The sequence below is a fragment of the Penicillium longicatenatum genome, assembly GCF_028827895.1.
Source record: "Penicillium longicatenatum strain IBT 33135 chromosome Unknown contig_7_segment0_segment0, whole genome shotgun sequence".
In the NCBI taxonomy this organism is placed as follows: Eukaryota; Fungi; Ascomycota; class Eurotiomycetes; order Eurotiales; family Aspergillaceae; genus Penicillium; species Penicillium longicatenatum.
Window position 1 is genome coordinate 829,673 of NW_026643124.1, and position 16,916 is coordinate 846,588.

A 16,916-nucleotide genomic window follows, 5' to 3' on the forward strand; every position below is an offset into this window, starting at 1 on the left:
GGGTTGAGTGAATGATTTTACCTGACTTACCAAGACTTCCACTAGAGTATTCGAGGTCTCCAAGGTCCCGCCTCGCCCATTTATCCACGATACAGACCTCACTTACCGATGTAGAATTCTCGGGCCCAAGTTAAAAATTTTGAATCTCAGAGCCGATATTTGCAATCCTTAACATTCAAGTTGATGGTACACCTCCGCTAATTGAGGTCTGGTCTCCCACAGTGTCTTTGTCATACAATGTTTAGCTAGGTCGTTACGTGTACTAGTCCTGAAAGGAGTAAGGCCCTGTCAAAAAGAGACTCGACCTAGACTATTAAAAAGCATCATCTGTTGGGGAAGAGAATACGGATGCTGTGCTAAACGACAAGACCTTTCCAAGCCCACCCGAAAGCTGGCAGTGGGCTACTGTGCCTCTAATTCCTTATGTTGCGAGCGGGCGAGAGACTTCATGAAATCCAGCAGGAAAGGGGCCAGCATCCAATCAATGAAAAGGTGTTGGGGTATTAAAGAGTAATATGTAGAACATGACATAGAAAATTAATCTAGCTACTGGATGTATATCCGTGACTCAATGGTGAGGTTCCTTCATTCCCGACATTCCTCCTTGATATATCATTCTCGCATTTTCGACCATCGTAAGCAAAACTCTACAAAGCAAGACTTATTTTTCACAGTCCATGTACTTGCTGTATCGATGCACTTCGATACCTTGAGTACCCTCCTCAGTCACGTGGGACGCCAAGGCAGGCTTGGAAATGCTATTGGTCGAGCTAGTCGTATTTGTGGTGGCCGAGTTAAGATGGGCCTTGCTAGAGGCACGAGAAGATCGGAGCTGGGTCCAGAATCCGCTACCGATCTTGAACAGTGGCCGGAAATTAGGTAGACAGGCTCCGACGATAGCAACGGCCGCCTCGAGACAGGTCCACATGGCGGTTGGGGCTTGGTAGTCTGCAGACACGTAAGGGGTTTGTCGGGTACAAAAGTCAACGGTTGTGAACACTTACAGGTAATGTCAGGGCCAGACTTGGTTAGTTCAATCATGACCCACAGCCGGACAATGTCGAAAATTAGAGTTCTGAGGCTTTGTTAGAGTACTCCACCAAAGGATTGTGGATGAAACTTACAAGCCACCAACGAGGAAGACTCCGGACAATAGGATCTTTTGAGTTTTCGGAATCGGCAGTCCGATCACGACCTTGATGGGCATGACGAGGATAATGAAGTCCGAGACGATGTTGGGAATCTGCATGCCGTAGTTGAAGTGGGCGGTGTTGATGCATCTTCCGTCAATTGATCTATCCCAGAAACTGTTGATAGGAATGCAGTTCAGTGTCGCTGCAACCATAATACTAACAGCCCACAGTACAACGACCGACGCCATTACATTGACCGCAATGATCATGGGCTTGACCGTAAATAACCGCTTGTAGAGCGCCAGGATAGACAACTTGATGAAGGCAACGCATGTTGTGTATAGGAAGGGATTCGACCATCCGATCTGACTATAATTAGCTCTTGCATTCGTATAGTGGATGTGTAAGGGGAGCATACCTTAAAGTAGACGATGAGGTTTTCTTGCGGGACCATGGACATGTGGGATCCCAAACCGTTGTACAGAACTATATTCTCCGTTAGCACAATTCCAAAACACGGGTAATTCCAAATCACTCACGCATTGTGACTCCAATGGAGCATCCATATTTGAAAAGCTAGTGACATTTGATTAGCTCGCCGCTTATGTATAACGGTCCCGCCGTTAGGTACATACTAGCGCAACCAGAATCAAGTAATCATCCAGAAACAGTCTACAGCCACTCAATTTTCTAGCCCAGATACGCAAGCCAACCGCAATTGTGGGCATAAAGAAAGAGAACACGAGTGAGATCTTGACGGATCGTTGCAAAGCCTCGTTGGGGTGGTCAAAATCACCCTCCACCCACGAAGAGGTCTGGTTGGAAGACATCTTGCTGACGGCCGTGTAGGTTCGTGAGGCTTGAAGGAAGCGACGGAAGGAACAGAGAGAAACTTTGATAATTTGGAATCATAGCGTGGCAATGGCCGTTATTATAGCAAAGTGGATTTTGGTGGATTTTGGTGGATTCTGATCAAGGGTAGGGCTGCCCGCACCCCCTCCACTTCGATCCACCGAGATATGTCATATCAATCACACTTTACTGCGTATAGGCATATCACCGAAGTGTCAGAGCGGGCTCGCCACCAATCATGCAGCGGCTTATGCATGGGGGTTAAGGCGTATCTCTTGCCAAGACGATGTTTTGACGTCAATAGAAGCTGTGATAATTGATAGTGCTGTGTTTGATCTCAAGGGGTGGATCAACATTGTCGATCAACTGCTTGTCATGTCCCAGGAATCATGGTTTGGAGTGCATTGACAGCATTTAGCTGTCTCACAATCGGTGATTGAAGAGGCTTTCCCGATATATCAATCCTTGTGGTTGGACATATCAGATTGCCTCGATGCATCAGAATCGAACATGTCGCTACGCCTCTCTTGGACTCAATGGATTAAAGTGTATGGCTTCGCCTTAATGATCCTTGCAGAATCTCTTTACAATCATGATAAGAAAAAAGCAATTCCAATATGTTCCACGCCCAAGGAGATGAGAAATGAAAGGGGAGAAAGTGTACATGGAAACACAACCTCAACGTTCGATAGTACCAAGTAAGGGATTTCTCGGGGGATTTCCTCGACTGCGATGCGGCCGATGCGGGGTGTTCCCGGGAGCGACAGATGTTGATATATCACAATCTGCCAACTTTTAGATTTAGACATTCCTGACAATTGCCCCTTCGGGTCGTAGTGGACTCTGTGGGGCCAGTCAAAAGTGATCTGTATAACCCACACTCGAACCAGATATTCATCTCGAAGAATCTTGTCGCCAGGGTTCGCTTTCAAGACTGCAACAGGGACAAACTTCTGATATGATGTTCGCTACCTGCAGTATCTTTTTTTCTTGTCGATCACTTTGCTGTACGCTCTATGCAAGTTTTCTCCAGTGGCGAGCTGAGTTGCAGTTATGACTAGTCTATATTGAATATTGACCCCTAGACGCAATGAACTCCGCAGTGCGCGATTTCTTCACCTACCTGACTGATCAATGGGTTTGTGCGTTGCGGAAGGCTTGTGCCGTCCCCGGGCTTTGTTTCCATGCCTCCAAGTCGTATATCGCCTTGCATGGTTTTCTGGATGTAGATATGCCAAAGTCAATGGAATGCTGTACGATCTAAATTTCTGCAGATCTTTTCCAGGGATCTAGCATTGTTGCTTTTGATCCCCAAACCCATGCTCCACAGTTACACCGAAATCGCGCAGTGTGACTCTCGCTTTCTAGAACAGCCTGTCATTGATCAATTCGTCCGTATTCTTTTCCCAATTTGCTTACCCAAGCTGTCTGTCTTGTTGCACAGGGTATCCTCAAAGACCCCTGATGCAGGTTGATTGCGATCCTGGGATATATCTGCGGCACCCCCGATACTTCAATAAATCTCATTGCCACACGATATTGCTTCTTTGTTAGTCCCGTAATACCCACTAGAGTATTTCTTTTTCTGTTTCTGAAACACAGGGCCATGTGGTGGAGCTGGATCCGAGGATGAATAACTGTAGACAATATTGCTAGCACTAGCGTTCACTGTAGAAAGCAAGATGCTGCAAAGGCCTGAGTGAAATCCAGCATGACTTTGAGCTCCTGAACTCGGCCTGAGAGAAGTCAAAGGCCAATTCACAAAATGAAGTTCCGCGTAGCCGGATTCACGCTCAACGGCTGCAGCGGTGGGTGCTTACCTAAGCACAGGAACCCACTGCAGGGTTTGCACTGTCTGTCGTTTCTTCAAACCACGCAAACACCCTTGGTCGTGCTCTTATCAAGTAAAGCTTCATAGCTCCAAAAACGGACTGTTACTAGGCACCATTGCCTCGACCAACCTTCCACGCACTTCTCACCCCTACCTGGGGTGCAGCAGTGGTGAGGAAGCCTCCTGGCCCTTCGCTGTGAGATCCGCGAACTTTTGAAGTCGCGACCGAGCTTGTCCGATAAAGCTACTGTCCGCGGCTCCACCATATCAAACTTGCTCTTCTGCCAATTAAGAGCACCTTGACAGAAAAGGCAAATACTCTGACCACGCGCTTGAATCGGAAGTTCCAGAAATCGAAAACCACGCGCTCTCGGATCCGCCGGGGTTGCTCCCCAAGTGACCACTAACTCAACTACATAATCTCACCTCTTTGCGCCATAGCCCAACATGTCCTCGAACTCCAACCAACACCCTTCTTCGCTAGGCGACCAAAACCCTCAATCAAACTCGAATACCCACCTTGACCCAAACAACGGTTACTCGGCAAGTGATAATCAGCTTGCAGGCTTGGTGGAAGCTGCTACTGCCGCGGCAGATCAAGACCCGGATCTATCGCACTGGGCTGCGGCTGCTGCCACCGCTGTCAGCCACCAACAATTGGACAGCTATGGCACAGACATGCACCTTGCTGAAGATGGATTTGGCGATGCAAACTTCGGTACTACCATGGGAAGCGGGAGACATCTGAGAGTTCCGAATGACCATTCCCAGAGCCCGGGTCTCTCTCGTACAGTGTCGAAGAAACGAAAGCGAAATGATGATAATCTCGACCCTGCGCTGGCTGGAGCTGGTCTTTCCGGGGCTCAGCAGCATGCGCAAGCATCACAGCAAGGCTCACATGGGTACGCTGGTGACAACATGGATATTCGGTCTGTGCCGCCGCAGTCTTTGAATGAAGCTCGTGCGGTGGGTGTTCACTCTGCTGCCGCGCTATTTCGTCAACCATCTAGTAACAAAAAGTACACTCGTCCGCCAATGTCGAAGTTGTTCGCGTCGCTGGAGTTGTCGCCAGAAAACTTCCTTCATCTCCAAGCGGCGGCGAAGGGATACATGCTCAATGATGAACACCCAGAGCGACGCGACTGTGTAGGCCAGCGAGGTAAAGGAGACACCGAAATGGTTAAACTGCGCTTGTGGAACTGTGTTCGACACTTCCTCGAGGCTGAGGGCAATGGTGATCGATTCTTCGGAGAGAACGTTGTTAACGAGGGCATGGGTCCGCGAACCTACATCTGGCCTCGTGATCAGCAAAAAATCATCTCCCTTGTCATTCCTCTGTTGCGACGAATGGTGACCAACGAACGGCAGCGACAATATGCAATTGAAACCCGCAAAGGTGGGGGTGCAGACGATCGTCGTCGTCGTCAAACAAACGAAAGTTTCCAAGACATGAACGGTCCACGTTTCTCTCCTGAGCAATCACTTCAGTTGCAACATCAGGATCATCGCCCCGGCGACATGGAACAAACGATGCCAACTGCCCCTCCTGTCCAGATTCACCACGACTCCCTCGATTCCTCCAACGTCATGGATCTTGGTCTGACTGATCTTTTCTTGGACGGATACACGTTTGACTACCACGACTTTGCCAAATCATACGATATGTACAACCAACAATTCGAGCTGGATAACCTCTTCTCCCTGTCCGGTCTTCAGCAGCCTGAATTTCGTGGCCTTGTGGCAGCTGTTGACAGTCACTACCGTGTCATCCACGATGGTGAACCGTGCCCAAGCCCTTGCGAAGATGCCAACGTGCATCGCATCATCCACTCAGACTCTGTGGCAAATCTGAATTGGCGCATCGGAGGAGGACGAAATACCACCGCACGCGATGACTTGTATGTTTCCCTCCGCCTGTAATATGATGAGTTACTAACCGTCTCAATAGTGCCAGTAGTATCACCCGTGACGTCTCGCGGATCATCGGCGAGAAGGTCTCCAGACAGACCCCTTCAGCAGCTCACAGCCATGCCCCAATGGCAGATACCAAGTTCCACCCGCAGCCACCTGCTCCCATTCAAAATGCAACCAATGTCACTCCCTCTAATCCCAACAATCAAACTTATCTCTGCATCAACGTCATCCAGCAGGGCAAACGTATTCTCCCCCGAATTGATCTCCCCGCTGATCAGCTCCCCACCGTGGACTCTGCTAAACAGGCTATCCTGCGCCGCTACTTGGGCCAAATCCCCGGGCTACCTTTCTTGCAGGGCCAAGATAATGACGACTCTGTTGACCAGCAAGCCCGAAACGCCGCACTCGCAGCCTGGAAGGTCAAGGTCTGGCTTCCGGATGGTCTCATCCCAGTTGATAACGACAAAGATTGGACCTTTGCTCTTCTATCTGCCGACACCGTCGACTGGATGGATGGCAACTTGAAGGTTCTGGTGGATATCGATGGAAACAATGCCCACTAGTTACAGGCACAGTCTTTTTGCTGCCTCGATATTCGTCCTCTCTTGTTTCATGGTCTCCTATTATCCGGGCTGATGATTTATTCTTAGATTGTCTGGGATTGTCTTATGACTGTATCTGAGCGGATCTTTTTTCATGTTTGCTTTCTCATACCCATTTGTGTTATTGTTATGTCATTATCTGTGCCAAATATCGGCCAATGGAACTAAAATATTTTAATTTTTCTGCGTAAATTGACTATACACGACTTGATAGCGAGCAGGTTGCGTGGATTACCTTGGAACGTTCGACCAAATAGCAGCTTACTAAGTAGTAGCTGGTCAATGGCTAATGCTATTCTTTGAGGGCTGATCATAGTACGCCGTATAGACAGTTGATCCTCTGCCAGCTCAATTTCCTGCAGATAAGAGTTACTACAGATCTGCAAGAGCAAGAGAAATGCGGCCCAAATGTTGGACACCCAACTTCTGACCCACCATAAACGCTAGTTGCCTCCACGTCCCACCTAAGAGAGCGAGAGCGAGCCTGGGCGACTATCACCTGAAAGCTCCACTTAGAGTGGCTAGCCTTATTATTTATCTTAACTTCTATTTGAAAGATGTTTCGACGGGGGCATTCAATCCCTCAGAGAAAGAAGCATTGACCCTAAGTTTCAACATTTCAAAACGCGCTGACTTCAAATGACCAATTCGCATTTGCCTTGTATCGTACATTCTATTAAACTAAAAAATATGAACTGATTAAAAAAGGAAGACCATATAGCTGACCCCATCAATTGCCTTGACTGGACTGTCGGTGTATTCTGCGCATGACAAGCCGCGTATTTCTGCTAGTAAATGCAATATTCCTCGACCGTTTTAAGACTGGGAATGCTCCCATGGAGCGATCAGTCTTGATCATGATCGAATTATCCCCATCGCTAGAAGATCGACTCGACGTAGCAGCAACAGGCGGAAACTGAGATGCAGCAGGTTCTGCGTAACAATTCCTCAAGGCAAATCGCGCAAGGATTCCACACTGGCGCGGTTTAGAGGTGTATAGTGATATCCATAATAACGCACAAGCTCATAGGAGCAGAAGCTATGGGCATATTCCAAGGTAAGAAGCTGCGAGAGGAGTTCTCCATTGCACCGCCTATCATCGCCAAAGCGGCGTGTGCTCTGTTCAATTTGCATACTATGGGCTGTGAGAAGGCCGTTTTTGCCAGTGTTGAGTCGGGTCGCTCGTGGCCTTTCACAGATGCCGAGAATGAGCCTAGCTCCAATCCGTTGACTATTGATGGTCCCACAATGAACGAGACCATTAATCGTATCCGGGTTGTTCCTGGCGAGACGGTGCGTCAGTTCTTGGACCGTCTACAGGAGGACCAGCTTTTGATTGAAATGTATTCGCACGCACCTGTGGCATCTATTATTGAACGTCTCGCCGTGTCGGATATCATCGTGGATGGCGAAGGAAAAGGCCAGCTCAGCGATGGTTCAGCCGATGCTAAGACTTTCTCCGATTGTCTTCCACGTCAGATCTTTGACTGGCTTCCTCCCGTGCGGCCAATTGAACAGGAAGGAAGCTTCGAGCCCCGCATGCGAGCGCTCGAGATTCTTAGTCGTACTGACCTTGGGATTGTGTGGTTTCCCTCTTTGATTGATGACAAGGTCCTGCTACTTGACGCAACCTGGGACGATGCCCAACTTCGATCTAGTGAGGTTCATGAAGCGATGTCGAAATTCATATACGCTATTGTGTGGTTGTCAGAGCCATCGAACCTGGACCGGCCTGTTATGGAGTGCGAGTTTGATATTTCTGGATATGAAATTACTGATCTTGGACCATGGGAGAATTATCATCGATAGTTGAAAGATACATCCAAATATAAGCATTTATTCTCTGATCAAAGATACCTGCCTTGATTCAGAAAGACACATATTTTGTGACGAGGGAATCCTTCAGAAATGAACAGCCAATCAACCGCTGCTCCAGGTATTCCTGTCTCTCCCCGTCGGCTGAACTTTTGCCCCGAAACATCAATATTGTCCCGGTCCGAGTATATCCCTAGTATAAAGATTTTGAGTATATAAAGCAATAAATCATCACGTACAAATTATTCTTCAGAGCCGAGCCATTAAGTCTACAGTGCCTTGCCAATTCATCTACTTCCAAGTTTTGAGGCTGACTTCTGTCTATCAGAGTGGACTATAGCCGACAATGGCATCAACATTAGCCCGCATTTACACGGCCTTCAGTCCACCAGTAGTGGAGAAAAAGACCGATGCAATTCGGATTGGTATCCTGGGAGCTGCGAAAATTGCGTACGAGTCCCAACCCACAAGCAAGCATTGTATTAACCAAGTACAGACCACTGGCCCTGATCACCCCGGCTCAATCCCATCCGGAGGTCATTGTGCAAGCCATCTCAGCTAGAGATCGAGCTCGCGCCGAAGATTTCGCGAAGAAGCATGGTATTCCCGAAGTTAAGGACTCATACCAAGATATCTTAGACGACCCGAATATCGACGCGATCTTCATCCCTCTGCCGAATAGTCTCCATTTCGAATGGGCCGTGAAATCCATCCGTGCTGGAAAGCATGTCCTTCTTGAGAAACCGTCAACATCCAACTCAACAGAAGCCAGTATCCTCTTCAGCCTTCCGGAGCTATCGGTGCCCAATGCACCAGTTCTACTCGAAGCGTTCCACAACCGCTTTCATCCAGCCGTGCAGCTTTTCCGGTCATTAATTGATCCAGCCGCCGTCGTGCATGTTCATACGGACTCGATGGTTCCGGCGCTAATCACCGATAAAGAAGGGATTGAATTTAACTACAATCTTGCTGGTGGCAGTATGATGATGTTGGGAACATACAACTTCGGCATCCTGCGGATGATCTTCGGTGCAGAGCCGACGGAGTGTCTGGAATGTCAGACGAGTATTTTTGGTGACGGTGTCCACGATCGATGTGATTATCAATTCTCGGCCAAGTTCGCTTTTCCGAACGGTGGTGTTGGTGAGGCGATGACTACCATGCGAGGATCGATCTTGTGGAAACCCTCTGAGGCAAGGGTCAGTATGAAAGAGGTTGCGGTGGTGGATAAGACGATCCCTGAGACGCAGGAGAAGATACGCACCCGCAAGGTTACGCTGCATGGGTTTGTTCATGCTGTTATTTGGCATCGGATTGATGTGGAGGATTCTTATGTTATTCGTGAAAAGGTTGGCGGGGTGGTAGTGAAGGCGTGGGTTGAGTCGGAGTCGCACAAGGCGTATAGCTATCTAGATGCTGGCAAGGAGTTTGTGGGTTTGCCTGGTGAGGCTTGGTGGATGTCTTACCGGTATCAGCTTGAGGAGTTTGTGAATCGCATCAAGGGTCGGAAAACGCAGTATTGGGTTTCTGGTGCTGACTCGTTGAATCAGATGAAGATGATTGATATGGCTTATGAGAAGTGTGGATTGGGCTCCAGGCCGACTAGTTCGTTTGTTTGAGCATTCTGACTTAAGTTGCTTCTTGTTACCGGGTTTTCAATCTACGCTCGTCTCTATCTAGCCTTTGTCTACACAGTACCAAGGGTACTGTAGTCCTATGTGGTAAAAATGGGTTGTCAATATGTAGCATTTCAGAATTTATCGCTCTCCATATACGCAAAAAAGTATAGGTCCATGTCTCATGATACAGGATAATTTAAGATGAGAGGCACCTGGCAGGAACGCACAACATCTTATCAAATTGAAACAAAACTCCATTCTATGCGCCGTTCGCTATCCAAACCAGTTGGATAATAATGAAAATAAGAATGCTCGGAATGATTGGCATAATCTTCGGGGCGATACCCGCGATCAGCCATTAGCCAATCGCCGTGGTGCATCGCTGGAAGCTCATTTGTTATGAAGAAGCAGGTTTCGCAATGAGTCCCAATGGTCTGAGTCCTCATAACTGTAAGGCCAGATAGATTAGCACCGTACTTAGTTGACAAACAGTGAGAAATCAAGAGGGCGAAGGGGGCGACATACATATAGACCATGCTACTTCGCAAGCTAGACGCCAAGGTCTCAGGGTACCATCGGAAAATATACATAACAAGAGCCCAGCTGCAGCTGGCGAATGCGGGCCAGGCGTGATCATAAATCTTGGCCCGGGCTTCCGGGGTGAAGAGAGGGGAGAGGGGGTGCATGTTGGGCTCGACGGCTAGTTTACCGAGGGCCAGCATCACGCGAGCGAAAATGTAGATGACGATCTTGAGAGGCGTTAGCTTCCAATATCGATGACTTATTTACCCTGATACTCAGTGCCTCGTATTCATACCTGCTGGCTGACACTTCCGGGCTGTCGTCCGAAGACCGCATATCCTCCTAACAAGCCCGCAAAGAAGCTATCGTACCGACCCTCCTTTCCTCGCTCAGAGGGATTGATGTTTCGAAGAACGATCATCGACAGTTTATATATCATCGCAAAGGTGGCAAGGTTTCGCGCATGTAGTCTTGTTGCTTTCAGGACAAGCTTGACCTTTTCTCGGAATCTATAGGTTCCTTCCGTTAGCCGACGGGAATCTTGAAGCGTCAGAGAACAACGAGGGAAGCGGCTGTACTTACGTTCCTGATCGGAATAAAAATATCATGCTGAGCGAAGATCCGAAGGTCAGTTTTGGATTGTTTCCCCCAAAGTATCTGCTCGGTCCAAGAGCTCCGGGGTCACATACACCAGGGCATGCGGAAACCGCACTTTTGACCCGTAGACGATACCATTGCGGGCACCTTTTATTAGTGATAAGAATGGCGCAAGCTCGGGCTTGAGGACGAGGGCGTCCAGTTGGGTCTTGCAGTATCATCTGTTAGTATTGTACATCTGCATGTGCTTCAGGCGGGACAGGTACTCACTAAGAGTGTATCCATGGCGTCGCGGGGCCTGGACCTCGGAAGGTCAAACGTAGACGAGGGAGACTACTGGGCGATTTCACCACTGCGACAAGTCCGGAAGTTGTTAAAGGTCATTAGGGGAAGAATAAAGGAGGGTATGGAGGGGAAGAGATAGACGGCACTTGCGTCGGACCAGCGCGAGGAAAAGGGCCTCGGCATGTGAGACTATGCCGAGAGGCCGACGTCATGGTCACGTGGACCGCACGTTTACCCAAGCTTCACATGGATTATGTTTAAAACTCTAAAGATTGGTGATATATTTTAATCCTAGAATAAATGGTTGGCTGTATTGGTGGTCACAGTCAAATATAGAACATACTTTTCCATGACGGTACATGATATCCTGCAGATTTGCAGTCGAAAAAGCACAAACCCTAAACCGGCCCAAAGAGAACGCCTTGACAAGAAGTTACAACATGCAAGTAGATCAGGTCTAGTCTGTACGAGCCCGCTTGTGGCTCTCCTCCTCATCCAAAATATCATCCACATCCATCATTTCCAACTCCTCGTCGTCGTCCTCGTCCGACTCCATACCGGCCCGGCGCTTGAGACCCTTCATCTTACGAGTCTGGAGGCCGCCCAGATCTTGCTTGGCCAAGTGCACACGACCAATCTTGTCACCAACTGCATCTGTGACAATGTTCTTCTTGGTTCTCGCCTCCTCGTTCGGTCGCTTGCCTTGCTTCATGGCCTCCTTCATGACATCGGCAGCGGCAGGACGCATCCGTCCAATCTTGAAATCGAACTTGGGACCAATCTCCTCCAGTTCAACACGGGGCAGCTTGTGACCACTGCGCTTGGTAATTACCTTGTACCACCGCAGGTGCACAACCGGGGACAGACCGTCGCGGGGCTCCTCGGCGGCAACCATCAGAACGTACTGCAGACCCTCAACGTCGATACGGTCGGTCTCCTCGCCCTTGAACATATCCAAGAAGAAGCTCTTGAGCATAACGTGAGATGTCGAAGTCGGGTCTTCCCAGGGGCTTCCTGCGAAGAGCATCATTGGGCGCAATCCTGCGCCGACGTGCATGACCAGCTCATTGATCGGGGGGATATCACCAGCCTCGGCGGCCGGCAGCAGAATCAGCTCACACATATCCAATAGTTGTGAGCTATAAATTCGGGCAAGTGTAAGACAGTTGGGGCGCTTCTTGTTGCTGCTTCCGTAGACTACCAATCCGCACTCGTTCTTGTTTGCCATGAACTCAAGGCTCTCGGTGTTCTCAAAGGGGTGAACATTGGCATTCTTTTTGTGGAAAAGCACGGAATTAGGCTTGGTCAGGGAGTTGAATGTCTTCAAGACGGTATCAAGTGCCTGAGGACATTTGGTGCCGTGCAGCAGTAGGGTCTTTTTCGGGTTCTCGATGAGTTGAGGCTCGCGCGCCTTGAGGATACGCGCAGTGCGCGGGTTCTTTGCTTTACTGAAAGGGCTGTGTTAGCGAAAATACTGTGATTGGATGACTTTCACAAACGTACATTTCACGCAGCGACATGATGGTGGGCTGTGGTTTTCTTGAAGAGGACTCGGAGTAAAAAACGCAGAAAAGTTTTGGGGGAAAGGCTTGGCATTCTTATCGATAAGGATACACCACAAGAATTGATATCAAGGAACACTGCTATTATTATTTACGCAATAGAAATAACTGTGCTAATCAAGATAATGGAATAATAGAAATGGATATTCATTCATGTGTTATACTTTTTACTCTATTGACCAATTAAGCAGTTTACTCAAGACGGAGCTTCTCAAACTCCTTGATCTGCTCCTCCAAGTGAGCAGCCTCGCTCTCTGCGTCACGGAGTCGCTTCTCCTCCTGCTCGCGAACTTCAACCTTGACCTTGTCCTTCCAGGTGGGAGCACTCATAATGGTCTGGGAGCGGCGCACGGTCTCACGGGCTCTCTCGAGAGCAGCCTTGGCCTTCTCCTCCTGCTCCAGAGCAACCTCCTTGGACACGCGCAAGTAGACAGCAGCCTCAGCGCCAACGGCAGCCACGACACACCCAGCCGGTGGGGTCTTGTTCTCGGGGCCGAGGTGGGACAGCTCACCCAGGGTCTTGCCACCCAGTGATTTGATGGTGGTGATCTGCTCCGAGACGGTCTGCTGGCTCGTGGCGTCGTAGGTCTGGATGATGACATCGCCCTTGGTCTTGACGTCGTACTGGGCCAGGATCGAGCGAATGGCCTTGGAGCTGTTCAAAATGAGCTCATAGGCAGCCTCGGCAGCCGGATCCTCAAACTCAGCCTGGTACTCGGGGTACTTGGCCCGCATGATGGAGATAGTCTTGTCCTCGGGACGGCGGGGCAGACGCTGCCACAAGTGCTCGGTCACGAAGGGCATGATCGGGTGGATCAAGGTCAGAGCACCCTCAAGCGCGGTGTAGAGGGTCTGCTTAGCCGACTCCCGGGTCTCGGGCGAAGCATCGTCGGCCAACAGGTACTTCGAATTCTCGATGAACACATCGCAGAGCTGGCTGTACCAATACTGGTAGATGATGTTGGCAGCGCTGGAGAACTCACGGTTTTCCAAGACCTCGTTCACTTCCTTAGCAGCCATGTTGAACTTGTGCAGAATCCAGCGCTCGGACAGGGACTCGTGACCAGTCTTGGTGACCTTAGCCTGGGGCTTGAAGTCGTCGCCCAGCTTACCAAGGACGAACTTAGTAGCTTGGTAAATCTTGTTACAGAAGCGACGGTATCCGTGAATAACCTGGACATCGAAAGCAATGTCGCCACCTAGACAAAATATGTTAGTAAATGAACATGAAAGTTAGAGGTCAAAGTATCACGTACCACCAGTGGTGTAGGAGACAAGGGCAAAGCGCAGGGCATCAGCACCACACTCAGGGATACCCTTGGGGAAAGCCTTCTTCTGGTACTTGGTAGCAGTGACAATCTCCTTGTCGGGCATGTTACCGAGCAACAGCTTGTCGTGAAGAGTCTGCAGCTCAATACCCTCCATGACATCCAGGGGATCAATGACGTTACCCAGAGACTTAGACATCTTGCGGCCCTCGGAGTCACGGATCAAAGAGTGACAGTAGACCTCCTTGAAGGGAATCTGGCCAGTCATCTTGATACCAAGCATGATCATACGTGCGACCCAGAAGAACAGAATATCCCAGCCGGTTTCCAGAACCGAAGTGGGGTACAATTGCTCAAAGTCGTGAGTCTTGCGAGGCCATCCCAGTGTGGAGAAAGGCCACAGGCCAGACGAGAACCAGGTATCCAGGACATCGGGATCACGCACCAGCTCGAACTTCTTTCCAGGGAACTTGGCCTCGGCCTTCTTGCGCGCATCCTCCTCAGTGCGACCAGTCACCCAGAGGTTACCATCACTGTCATCACCCTGCTCGCCTTCAATCTTGACGAAGTAGGCGGGGGCCTGGTGACCCCACCAAAGCTGGCGGGACAGACACCAGTCATTCAAGTTGCGCATCCAGCGGAAGTAGCTCTTCTCCGCGCTCTCGGGGCGGATAATAATGTCGCCATTCTCCACAGCCTTGATAGCAGGCCCGGCGAGACTCTCCATCGCCATCCACCATTGCGGCTTAAGGATGGGCTCGATGACATCGTTCGACTTGGCACAACGAGGCACCTTCATGGGGTTGTGTTCCCACTTCACATACAAGCCCTTCTCCTTCAGGGCATTGATGACAGCGTAACGAGCATCGAAACGCTTCATGCCAGCGAAAGGTCCACCGTTCTTGTTGAAGGTACCGTCGTCATTCATGACGGAGATGAATTCAAGGTTGTGCTGCTTGCCACGGTTGAAATCGTTGAAGTCATGAGCGGGGGTGATCTTCACGGCACCAGTACCGAATTCGGGGTCAACGCCCTCATCGGCAACAATAGGCATGAGACGGTCAATGAAGGGGTGGCGGGCGTTCTTGCCGATCAAGTGCCCGTAGCGCTTGTCGGTGGGGTGGACAGCGATACCAGTATCACCGACCATAGTCTCCGGACGAGTAGTAGCGATTTCGATGCGCTCTGTGCTGCCATCGATCTCATAGCAGAAGTGAGTCAGAACACCAAACTCGACCTTCTTATCATAACCAGGCACGTCCAAGAGAGTTCGGCCCTCAAGATCCTTGTTCTCCACCTCAAGGTTAGAAAGAGAGGTGTTCAAGGCCACACACCAATTGACCAGACGGTTAGCACGGTAGATAATACCCTCCTCGTGGAGGCGAACGAAAGTCTCAGTCACGGCGGCGGACAGATTGGGGTCCATGGTGAAAGCCTCACGAGACCAATCAAAGGAACCACCAACTCTGCGCAAGGCATTCTTAATGTTGGCGTGGTATTGATCCTTCCAGTCCCAAATCAACTTGGTCATAGCCTCACGTCCCAAGTCATGACGGGTCTTCTTCTCCTTCTTCCAGAGCATCTTCTCGACAACGCTCTGAGTAGAGATACCAGCGTGGTCCATTCCAGGAAGCCACAAGGTGGTCTTACCCTTCATGCGCTGCCAGCGGATCATGGTGTCTTGCAGGGCGTTGGTCAGAGCGTGACCCATGTGCAGGGAGCCGGTAACGTTCGGGGGAGGAATGGGAATGACGAAGGAACCCTCGGGCTTGACATTGCCATCGGGACCCCATTCGGGCTTGAAGAGGTCTTGCTCTTCCCACCAGTCGAGGCGGCCAGTCTCAATAACTTTGGGGTCGTAGGCGTCTGCGGTCTTCTCCTTCTCAACCTTGGCGACCTTCTTGTCAGCCTTGGGAGCAGCGGCGGGCTTGCTAGCGGCCTTAGCCTGCTTCTCAGCAAACTTCTTCGCCTTTTCGGCCTTCTTGCGCTCGCGCTCGACTAAAGAAGCATCACAATGTCAGCCGGTCGTCTTGTATCGTCATAGTATATGGGTTTATCGGAGGGTAATGTAAATCGATCGAAGGGTCGGCGGGGTTGACATACGTTCCTTCTCGGTCTTCACCTTAGGAGCAGCGGAGGCATCCTGTGCGCCTTCAGCCTGGGTTTGCTGGACGGCGGGGGCATTAGACTCCCCAGCTATCAACGAAAGTGTTAGTGATGCAACCGCAAACAGGATGAGTCACGTCTTTTGAGTGGTGGGAGGACGTACTGGGGATTTGGGCAGAGTTCTGAGCCATCCTAGAAAATGATCGATATTGCGGAGTGAATCTCCAAGGCGCCGATCGCGCCACGAATCGCCTGATAAGTATCTTGAGGGAGTTGCGGACAAGAAGGAGGGGTGGTTGTGCGAAATGCGGGCAAATTAAATTTCCCACGCAGAGGCAACGAATGAGAAGGCGGGGCTCAACTGAGGATCGGTGGAGACCCCGAGACGTGCAGGACTATGACTCAATGAGTATGGAAGAAACATATACATCCAACATTGATTTAATTAGTTGGAGAATTTCCTTGGTGTCGTATAACCCTATCAACTAAATCGCGTTCTTGTTATCTTTTGAAGTTTGAAAATAGGAGCGCGGTCTCACGTGATGGCGCTGGTGCCAACGGGCGATCTGATCTATACAGCTGAGGCTACTACAGCTGGGGTGGTGTATGCTTGTTATGTTTGGCGCTTTTGGTTCCCATATTCAAACGTTTCCTACGTAGGATGCTCGTGGTTTCGAAAGTTGGAATGCATTTATCTCTTCAAATCCCTCGTGAACGCGGTCAGCAACATAAATACCTCCCAACCCCATCACTCCAAGAGAAACTGTGCATCAAGGCAGGAAATGAATTGCTGGTGTAAAATCAAAGGAA

General features: G+C 49.9%; 7 protein-coding genes across 7 annotated transcripts; 3 read left to right on the forward strand and 4 right to left on the reverse strand.

Moving 5' to 3' along the window:
- Positions 1–661: 661 nt before the first annotated feature.
- On the reverse strand, positions 662–1,963 carry N7484_010591 (putative integral membrane protein Pth11-like; the record flags this gene model as incomplete). Its single annotated transcript, XM_057120978.1, has 6 exons — positions 662–948; positions 1,005–1,075; positions 1,125–1,498; positions 1,552–1,619; positions 1,673–1,709; positions 1,769–1,963. The coding sequence occupies 6 exons, from the start codon at positions 1,961–1,963 to the stop codon at positions 662–664; spliced, it is 1,032 nt and encodes a 343-aa protein (XP_056966732.1).
- A 2,300-nt stretch (positions 1,964–4,263) lies between these two features.
- Positions 4,264–6,293, forward strand: N7484_010592 (uncharacterized protein; the record flags this gene model as incomplete). The annotated part of the gene is made up of 2 exons (XM_057120979.1): positions 4,264–5,714; positions 5,765–6,293. 2 exons carry the CDS (start codon positions 4,264–4,266, stop codon positions 6,291–6,293), a joined length of 1,980 nt encoding a protein of 659 aa, XP_056966733.1.
- Positions 6,294–7,373: 1,080 nt separating this feature from the next.
- N7484_010593 (Nonribosomal peptide synthetases (NRPS)) lies at positions 7,374–8,141 on the forward strand (the record flags this gene model as incomplete). The annotated part of the gene is made up of 1 exon (XM_057120980.1): positions 7,374–8,141. One exon carries the CDS (start codon positions 7,374–7,376, stop codon positions 8,139–8,141), a length of 768 nt encoding a protein of 255 aa, XP_056966734.1.
- A 352-nt stretch (positions 8,142–8,493) lies between these two features.
- N7484_010594 (Gfo/Idh/MocA family protein) lies at positions 8,494–9,766 on the forward strand (the record flags this gene model as incomplete). Its single annotated transcript, XM_057120981.1, has 2 exons — positions 8,494–8,597; positions 8,644–9,766. The coding sequence occupies 2 exons, from the start codon at positions 8,494–8,496 to the stop codon at positions 9,764–9,766; spliced, it is 1,227 nt and encodes a 408-aa protein (XP_056966735.1).
- A 390-nt stretch (positions 9,767–10,156) lies between these two features.
- On the reverse strand, positions 10,157–11,170 carry N7484_010595 (Tim17/Tim22/Tim23/Pmp24 family protein; the record flags this gene model as incomplete). Its single annotated transcript, XM_057120982.1, has 6 exons — positions 10,157–10,214; positions 10,292–10,515; positions 10,584–10,797; positions 10,871–10,897; positions 10,978–11,093; positions 11,156–11,170. 6 exons carry the CDS (start codon positions 11,168–11,170, stop codon positions 10,157–10,159), a joined length of 654 nt encoding a protein of 217 aa, XP_056966736.1.
- Positions 11,171–11,627: 457 nt separating this feature from the next.
- On the reverse strand, positions 11,628–12,690 carry N7484_010596 (rRNA-binding ribosome biosynthesis protein RPF2; the record flags this gene model as incomplete). The annotated part of the gene is made up of 2 exons (XM_057120983.1): positions 11,628–12,618; positions 12,674–12,690. The coding sequence occupies 2 exons, from the start codon at positions 12,688–12,690 to the stop codon at positions 11,628–11,630; spliced, it is 1,008 nt and encodes a 335-aa protein (XP_056966737.1).
- Positions 12,691–12,924: 234 nt separating this feature from the next.
- N7484_010597 (valine--tRNA ligase) lies at positions 12,925–16,297 on the reverse strand (the record flags this gene model as incomplete). The annotated part of the gene is made up of 4 exons (XM_057120984.1): positions 12,925–13,931; positions 13,989–15,998; positions 16,104–16,196; positions 16,270–16,297. 4 exons carry the CDS (start codon positions 16,295–16,297, stop codon positions 12,925–12,927), a joined length of 3,138 nt encoding a protein of 1,045 aa, XP_056966738.1.
- Positions 16,298–16,916: the final 619 nt, after the last annotated feature.